This window comes from Atta colombica, unplaced genomic scaffold (genome assembly GCF_001594045.1).
Source record: "Atta colombica isolate Treedump-2 unplaced genomic scaffold, Acol1.0 scaffold38, whole genome shotgun sequence".
Classification (NCBI taxonomy): domain Eukaryota; kingdom Metazoa; phylum Arthropoda; class Insecta; order Hymenoptera; family Formicidae; genus Atta; species Atta colombica.
Genome location: NW_017259490.1, coordinates 4,662,870 through 4,673,046, shown reverse-complemented (window position 1 = coordinate 4,673,046; position 10,177 = coordinate 4,662,870). Strand labels below are relative to the sequence as shown.

General features: G+C 32.4%; 1 protein-coding gene across 1 annotated transcript in view; it reads right to left on the bottom strand.

Moving 5' to 3' along the window:
• Positions 1–9,940, bottom strand: part of LOC108690917 (sodium- and chloride-dependent GABA transporter 2-like) — a 14,154-nt gene extending 4,214 nt beyond the window's left edge. Inside the window, exons 1-7 of the mRNA XM_018198469.1 lie at positions 9,748–9,940; positions 8,469–8,747; positions 7,819–8,026; positions 7,020–7,213; positions 6,209–6,389; positions 5,070–5,307; positions 3,075–3,413 (exon numbers count right to left, since the gene is read on the bottom strand). Coding sequence (XP_018053958.1) covers positions 3,075–3,413; positions 5,070–5,307; positions 6,209–6,389; positions 7,020–7,213; positions 7,819–8,026; positions 8,469–8,747; positions 9,748–9,940 — 1,632 coding nt within the window. The remainder of the gene's footprint in view (positions 1–3,074; positions 3,414–5,069; positions 5,308–6,208; positions 6,390–7,019; positions 7,214–7,818; positions 8,027–8,468; positions 8,748–9,747) is intronic.
• Positions 9,941–10,177: the final 237 nt, after the last annotated feature.

The following is a 10,177-nucleotide window of genomic DNA, read 5'->3' as shown; positions in this document are numbered from 1 at the left end:
TATAATAAAACAAAGTAAGGAATTTTTTAATTTGCTCATTTTAATTAAATTTTCAATTCTGCTTATTTCATTTTTATTGTATTAAACGCACAAATTATTTATCAACAGCAAATTTAAATCTTTAATTTAAGTTTTAAATTGTATTTATAAACATTCGATATTTTACTTCCATTACATAATTATAATTTGTACAAATGCATAAGAATATTTATTAATTAATTTAATTAATGAATAATTATTTATTAAATTAATAGATATATATAAACATCAAATTACTATTTGCATATGTATATAGACCCTAATTTTACATCGCCTTGATTTCTCATTATTATTGAAATAAATTATTACGGTCCTTATTCCTATACGATTGTGAATAAACTACACAACAATTAAAACTTTTACACAAAACAACACTGATATATGTATGATGATAGTAATAGATAGTAGTCGGTGATAATAAAGGCAGATAATACATATTATAAGTGCTTCTAAATTTATTTACATTTATATCTACTAATAAAACTGATTTTTATCACTTTGCCATTTAAAAGAACCTACAATAATATTTCTATTTAAAACAGTTTTTCCAAAACATTGTTACACATTTTTTTTAAACTCTTTACAAAGTAGAGAGAGAGAGAGAGAGAGAGAGAGAGAGAGAGAGAGAGAGAGAGAGAGAGAGAGAGCTTATACAAATTGAAAAATTTGTCGGAATATTTCTGACAAATTTTCTCACGCGTTACTTCACTTTTAATAAGCTCCTTGGCGATCGATAACCTAAAGCTTTAGTTTCATTACTTTCCATATAAATTCGATTAATCGTCTCCACGCGATAGGTCGGGACTAATTTACGGTTTATTCTCTCTCACTATGTCGCTGAACTTTCCGCAAAGTTTACAGTCAATAAAGGTAGGCTCCTTACCTCGACAGGATTAAGCATCGTCTGTGATGGTCTTCCTTTCATTATTATCACCGATTGTATCATAACAATATACACACATTGGAATAACAATATACACAGTTGTCGTTTAAAGTTTTAATTGTGTAGTTTATTCACGATCACGTGTAGAGATAAGAACAGTAATAATTTATTTCAAATATAACAATGAAAAATAAGATGATGCAAAATTTATATTATCTGAAGGATCGTTTTATTGTTTCCCATGACGCTGTTTTCGAAAGGGATTCAATTGCTAATTTTCACAAAATTTAATAATAAATATCTTTTTAATAATTTCGTTGCAGATGCAGGATGTATTTCAAGAATGTATTTCAATTATATTTTATTGATAAACATCGATTATGTAACAGACGAAATATTTGAACATTATCTGAATTAAATTTTTCATTTAAAATAAAACATTTTCATGTATAGTTATCTACATATCGATTACCACGTTAAACTAGACTATTCTTCTAAACATATTCAACTAAAATTATTTAGCATTTATTTAAATTTTTAAATTTCTATTGAATTTTATAAAAATAACATTAAATCCTTTTTTAAATTTTTATTAAACTTCTATAAATAATTGCACTAAGTAGATAGGGTAACTTGAATAAGATGGCCATAGTTTTTTAAAATGCAAAAAATATACTTTCATTTTTGTTATTTTCTAATATTGTATTTGGTATATTGTATTTGGTATCCCTTCACTAGATTAAAGTAATAATAAGTATCGAAACTAAAGAAAAAACACTTAACAGAAATTTAATATTATCAAAATATTACATAATGTAGATAGATAAATTACCTATTTAACTTGACTTTTAAGGAAAGATGGCCTAGCTAAGTAATACATACATACACACACGCGCGCGCGCGCACGCAACTATGATAAAAAAATAGATATAGTATTTATAAATAAATAATGAAAATGAAAATATAAATTATAATTTATATTTTATGTATCTTATTATAATTTATGTATCTTTATTATGTATAACGTTAATTATGGCAACTATAATTAATTCGACATTATTGGAGCTTTTAATAAACATATACAAACTTTACAGGTATTTGAAAATAAAAATATTATTAGGAGTGTGAGTTAATTTTGAAGGTTTTTTTCTCACAAAAACTGATTTATTCAAACAATATGTCACGTACACGTTTAATAACTATTGTATGATCAACATTTAATTCTCTGACAAATTCTAAAATGGATTGTGCTAGATTTTCGTCCAATAATGCTTGCATTTATCAACTTTGTCATTAACATTGAAATCATCACTTTTTAAACGATAAAATCGATATTTACATGTCTTAATTGATAGAGCAACATCATCATAAGTTTCTATCAGAATTCTATGACCTTCAGCTATGACCGCGCCGTTTTCTTCTAATTGAGAAACAAAAATAACGCACATCGAAAATGCTTTTTAAGAAGCTCCATTTTTTGGTATAAATGCGATATTTATTGCATTTATTGTAAATCGACTAAATATCATGGAGTAATATCAACATAGAATGGATCAACGATGGCAGTAGTGGGAGTAGAAAAACAAGTAGAGTGAGAGACAAATACATGGATGAACGTCTTTCTCTGTTTATTAAAGCCTTCATTCATTTATCTACTTTTCACTCTACTCGTCTTTCTATCACCACCACTATCATCGGTGGTCTCATTCTATGTCGATGAATAATATTAAAACATTAAAAAAATAAATAGTGAATGGAATGTCTTCGACATTAGTGCCATCTCTTGCAAAAAATAAATTACACTTCTAATACATAATATTTAAAATATTGTTATTTCGAATATACACCCATACATAATATAAATTACCATAAATATTGATTTGAGAATGACTTAAAAAATGCATTATTTAGCAATAAAAAGAACTTACTTAGTCTACATGACTATTTTTTTACGTATAAGTTACATATAATACCGGAATTCATCTTTATACATATTTAAATTTGACATTGAAATAACAAGATCATCAATAAAAAGATTTATCAATGTCGAAATTCTTTCTACTGACTGACCTATCTACCTAAAATTTATGTTACAGCAGATATCTTGCTGTGCGAAAACTGCAAAATATTACGGTAAGTAAAGAGCACTTACTAGACAAGTAATGGGTGCGAGAGCGACCCAACAGATCCACCAATAACCATGAAGGAAATAGCCGAATTTAATTTTCATTTCGGTGAGATTAGCTAGAAATCTGTTACATCCATAGAACCAGGAAGCCACAATGAGTTCAGCGAAGCCGATCAATAGGACCGCCCAAGAGGCGGTATGCCAGTCCATCAGCTTGAACAGGTAGATACCACCGTCGAATACCATCGGAATCGCCAGGAGCCAGCAGGTAGTGCATATAGCCAGTACTACGAAACTCTCGTATTTTCGCAAATCCGGACGCCAGTCCAGTATGGCGGTGTTTATCGCTTGCACGCCTGCGAACTGCATCGTAAAAAGTAACGACCGCGCGGCCGCGCATTTTCCTTCTTCTTCAACTTCTCCCCGCGCGCATCGCCATTTCCTCTCTTCCTTTCCTACTTTCTGTTTCTATATCTCTCCTCTTTTTTCCATTTATTCTTATTCTCATAGCAATAAGTACGCGTTCTCAATCCGAAAGCGTCTAAATTTCGACACGGAGTAAAAGAAATCGAACTTCGAGCCCGTTCTCTCAATCACCATTTATATCATAACAAATGTATCACGCTCGATTGTATTCGCATATTCACGGGGGGTATATTTTACGATCTCTCGCAGCTCGCTCGTGGCTGCGCTTTGGTATCATCGGCGAACCGCTGGAAAAACGGAAGAAGCGAGCGGAGCTGACATCGCGAGAGGAGGAGAAGAAGGTGTGGATTTCACTCTGAGACGGCGAGCCATAATTCCTTCCGTGATATACGAGCCCCGAGGTGAAAAGATGAGAGTCTCGCGATGCAAAAGCAACGCGAAACGATCACCGTCCGGCTACTCGCCGGGATGAGGCATCCCTCTCACGCCCGCGGCATCTTTTGACAAATACGCCGACCGTTTCTCAAGACTGAATGGCGCCTTCTTAGCACCGGAACGGATGTGAAATCTTCGCGAAATAACCACGCCGATGAATGATGGAAGCTATAGTACATACACAATGACCGTATCTCACGCGAGTTTGTTTTGTAATTTTGTATAACTTTTTAACAGGCGCGTTATAACTGCAAAGATCTATTTGCACAGGTGCATAAAGCATATGTGAGGAAAAACCCGTATATCACGAGTCTAACTTCGTGATGTATTAGATCGTACTATACAAAATTGACAATTGATTGTGATTAGTAAAGTTGAGATTGATATTTATAACATCGCGTAAAAGCGTAAAAGTTTACGATCTTACAATGTTTTAGAGTGTAATGTCTCTTTCTCGAGATACAATACGACAAGCTTTTTATAATTGTTAGAGCAATGGAATGAAATACTAACTATTACGCTTTTTATATTAAAACTAGTGTGCTCTAACATAAAATTATATTTATTTTTCTTTTTATACGTTTATGTTTATAAATTTTTATGTATTAATTAAAATAATTAAAAAAAAATAAAGATCCTGAATTACATCGGAAAAATTTAAGCCGCATGATTATTGTTTATGTCGCACATATTATTTTGTTTCACTATTTTGCCATTACGCTATTATAACCAGAGAGTCGCGCGAAGTGCAAGAAGGCGAAAGTCGGGCCATCTTGTAAATATACAATTCGTTAGAACAAATGCAGTTAACGCGGCGATGTTTCTCGTTATGCGAAAGAAAATTGAAATTCACATCTCTCACTTTCCTCTCTTTCTTCCCCACTTCCCTGCTACTCCTATCTCAGCCGAGCTCATCGCATTAATAATTATTTTTTTTTCATCACCGTAAGTGACGAAGAGTGGAAGTGGTTTTTGCGTGAAAATGAAAATAAAATCTTTTATAGCTCCTTTAAATGTTCATACGATAATATCTCTCATTCGCGTTTATTGTCGCTACGGCGCGAACGGAAATTCGTAAGATCAAAAATCATGCAATATGTATACGTGAGATACGACCGTGTTTTCTTGATATAAAGCGTAAATAGCTCGCATGCTTACCTGACTACCGAGACCGAGTATGAAGAGCATAACGAAAAACAAGATGGCCCAGAGATTCGACCACGGCATCTGCACCACCGCCTCTGGATAAGCGACAAAAGCCAATCCCTCTGCGCTCTGGACCACCTTGTCGATCGGTATACCCATTTTCTGGGCCAGAAATCCAAGTATCGAAAATATCACCAAGCCGGCGAAAACAGATGTGAATAGATTGGTGCAGGTGACGAAAATAGCATCTCTGAGAATAGAAAGACAAAATTCAAATTACTGTACGCTCAACGAATACGTATGAGATGTTAATGTAAAATAATTCTCTTAAATAAAAATAAAATATAAATATGTGTCGCTTTAGGAAAAGTACGTTCATCTCTTTTTAAAATAAAAAACTAAAATATTCCACCGTATCGAATTCTTTCTTGTTTTCCCAATCTTCAATACAATCCCAAAGTATTCCTCATATCCCTCATTTTTTCTTATATTCTGTGTATAAAGGATTTGTCTTGCTCGTCTTTTAGGTATAAAACATCACATACGTTATTCAAGAATATCACGAGATGTTATTCAAAAGAAGCAGATAGAAAATTGTCATGTTTACAAATCATTCTTATTAGTTAGATTATTATGCTTAAAATTATCTATAATAGTATAATATTGTCTTTAGCTTCACAAACTCATTATTATTATTATTATTATTATTATTACTATTATTATTATTATATTTTATAGTTGAGCCAGTTTCGGAATTACGTCAGCTGGTCGCGACGACACCCGGTCACCGCTCGTCATCGAAACGACATCGTCGAGTCCCGAGTTAAAATAAAATATGCAACGATTGCAGTGTCGTAAAGAGACTGAAACGTCACCGAACGATGAACCAGAAGATTAATAGGCTTAAAGTGCTTAGTCAGTGTAGTTAATTAAATACACGTCTTGTGATAAATTATTATTCGCGCGATCAAACGCGCGACGAATTTGTACGTCCTTCCTAAAGAATGGGCGTGTAAAATCAGACATTCTGTTTTTAAAAACTACTTCTTTCTGCTTCGCTATTATTAAGTATCCTATATTCGCAAATGATCTAGTCTCTTTTTTTCTTCCTTTTATCTGAAATGCACACGTTTTATTTTAATATATCGTACCTGTGGCAATTATTGCTAAAGTTGCTATAACTTGCGAGAGTCACCAGAGATCCACAGCCGATGCCAAGCGAATAAAAGATTTGGGAGGCTGCGTCTGCCCATACATTTGCGCCTCCCAGCTTCGAAAAATCGGGATATATGTACCACAACATGCCATTATCGGCACCATCCAGTGTAACACCTATGATTATTTTCCTTAGTCATGATAGAACTATCTAGTCTCACATTAATGTCATGTATAGTAATACAAATGATCTATCTTGGCAAATCTCCAAGCCAAAGCGAGCGACACAATTCAAATATATCAGATGTGACACAATCGTGATTAATTGAACATGTCCGTTTTTTCATAAATTGCGTTTATCTATTTAGCATAAAAATTTTTACTATAATATACTTTAATTTTGATTACATTTTGTCCTATTCTAAAAAGTAAATGGAGATATTTTACGTGATCAAAATAAATGGCCATTTTATATGTAGTATAATTATCAATATATTATAAATATAAATAATATTTGTAATTATTGAGATTGTAAAGAATCCTTATATTCGAATGCCATTGTAACACATAAAAGAAATTTAATATTACACACAATAATAACATTACTTTTAAATTTATTAAAGCTTAAAAATTATTATTATTAATCGATTTTATTCATAAAAATTGATATGTTGCGAGTATGTGCAAATATGTACGTATTTTTTAATGGATTAAAACTTAAATAAAACAATGAATTAAGTTCAAATAAAAATATTATATATATATTTTTAGGAAAGCCTTATAGAATGCTTTGTTTCTATTTCTTACCGCGTATTAGAAGAATTGTAAGAATGATGTAAGGGAAGAGAGCGGTGAAATAGACAACTTTGCCGATAGTCTGGATACCGCGTACCAGGCATAAGAAACACACTACCCAAGCTAGCGTGAGGCATCCGAATAGTTCCCATCGTATGCCGCCAAAGTTTTCCCATGTGGCTCCGCGCAGACCAAGAACGTAGTCTCTGGACGCGATCGACAATTACATGCTTTGTAGGCGTGATCCTCAACAATTTTTGTCTTGCTCCTCAACGCTGGACAGCGACGTAAAGGCTCGTTACCGATCCTCCCGACACGATGCAGCGCTGATGGCAGGGCTGGGCATATTTCATATGTCATACTTGTATTTGAAATGCCAAAAAAATCCTTGAAGCAACGCGGACAGGCCTACTAGCTACATTAGGCAGAGAATGAGACGTAACGAGATATAACTGTCGTAATCGTGACATAGAGTAAGACAGAGAAGAACGTAGATGTCGTAGTCGTAACTAGTCGGAAAAGTGCCGAGCACGCAAAAAAATTTGGAAATATATTATATTAAAAAAAATTTGGAAATATTTTGTATTTTGTATTCAAAAAAAATGTATTTTGTATTTGAAATACAAATTTTGGACATATTTTGTATTTGAAATACTAAAAAAAGTACTTTGTATTTCAAAATCGAAAGATTGAAAGTATTTTGTATTTTGTAATTCAAATATTAAGATAAGATTGCCAATATTTTGTATTTTGTATTTCAAATACTTTAATGATGTATTTTGCCCAGCCCTGACTGATGACTATATTGTACCTGAAGTACTCCTCGGATGACAGTACCCGCTGATAGAGATCCTCGAACGCTTTTTCGGCGTTTTTCGAGGGAGCTAAACAATGGGTACTATTATAACTATCATAACCTAAACTGGAACAGACCGTGCGGATGGCTATGCAAGTCTTATTGTAAAATATAGAACTTGAATTAGTCTTGCACTCTTCAGCTTGAAGGTTGCTGTAACAATCTATATTGATATCAGCATTAAAACATATAGCTCAAAAATAAACGTGATATAATAATTAGTTGCTTTAACATTATATAATAATTACTTGCTTTAACATTTTTAATAAAAATGTCCTACAACTATTCAGCTGTTTGACCAAAGTCCAAGTTGCATAAAAAGTGATGTTAATTTATGTTCCTTTATATTAAAAAGCTAATTAATTAATTGATTCCTTAATTAATTAAAATTTTTTTTAATTAGATTTGTATAAATTGTTCTTGCGTAATCTTGAACAATGTAAGTAATCACAAAAGCTAATAGCAATACTCAAGACCATTTCATACTAGTAGACGTTTAGTCACTGTAATAATTAGTTTCTTGTTGAAATTTAGTTAAATTTTTGTTTGTTTAAATACGACGACAATAAATTAAATGTATAGTACATCGATTTATTTCTACTTACTATTCGTGTTGAAATCATTGTCGCAGTACGCCCAAGAGAGTTTTGATGAGAAAGAAATAAAAATGTAAAATAATATCCACGCGATTATTATCATGTAATATATCAGCACAAAGAAGATGACGACCAATGTGCAGTAACCAAGGCCATGAAAAGCTGGCGCCATGCGGCTAAAAGCCTTTATAGGCCCTAGCCTAGTGTACTGACCCATACAAAGCTCTAAGAAGAATATAGGCAAACCCATCGTGATCAACATGAGAATAAAGGGTATCAAAAAAGCACCTGTAACAATTAATTACGCAATCATAGCTTTTCATATCAATTTGATTATAGTTTTTATAGTATTTTATAGTATTTTATAGTTTTTATATAATGTACACTAAAGTTAATATAAAATATATTAAAATCAAATACAATAAGTATAATTATAATAATAACTATCGATATTTCATTAAATGAAGAAAATATAATTCTATTACGAAAAATATAACATAGTACAACTAATCGTTATTATACATATAAAAGTTAATATACATATAAAAATTTGCAGTTTAACATTATTTGTTGAGAACTTAATTATTTTTCTTGATATTAATTACTTCTTCCACTATTATCAATCAATTTGAAAATTCTTTTCCTATGCGAACATTAAGTATTAAAGCGATACGCAGCACTACTTTAAAAAATTTGATAACTTATATGGAAATTAATTTATTAAAAAGTATTCGTTCTAAATCATTTTTATAGTTTCAAAAAAATCTCTCCGGATCCTTATTTACGGCAACTATTTTTGAATCCCCGACGCGCAATCTTAAAGTTTACGTATCAGTTTCTTAAAGTTTGTATCTATAATTTTTCGACGCTATATAAGAACGAAGATACTATGCGCAGCGCAATATGATATACAGAGCGATCCAAGTTTTAACAAACTGTAGCTAAACTGTACCACATCATGTTTTACAAGCAAGAAAGCACTTCAAATATTATCGATAAAAATCGATTTGTTCAATATAGCTTTAATATAAGCTGATTAAAAAAATAGAAATTAAAATTTGTCGCCTTCTGATTCTTTATCGCAGTTGTTTAATAAAGCACTTATAGATCTATACAACACTTTTATATAACACTTTCTTTTACTCATTTAACATGCCTACACAATTTCATCGCGACCTGAGACACTCTCTGTACGACATATAATACGACGGTTGCATCTGGAGCACGTATTTCCCATGTATACCATGGGACAGATACACACGTGGGCCACAGTTACAAGCGTACGTACCACCGCCATTGCGGTATATGAAGAAAGGAAAACGCCAAACATTGCCGATGCCAACGGCATACCCAATGCAGGATAGAATAAATTCGATCTGGTTGGCCCAAGCGCCTCGTTTCAGATCGTCTTGGTGCTCCACGAAAACGCCGCCAACTCCGAGCGAAACCCTCTTCACCTGCCAATAACACACAAGGAGCATATTATATTTGCATTATATAAATTATCGCCAAATCGAAAAGATCTGACGTCACGCTGCGGACACAGAAAAGCTGAGCGACCGAGAAGAATTGCGAAAAGAAAAGCGGACCTCAACATCAAGTTAGTCTTCAATATATTTGCACAAAATTAGACGCAAATCAGTCTAAATTTATCTTTCAAGTTTAACTGCGAAAATATTTAAATATCTATCTTATATTATCTAACCAATAAATAAGAT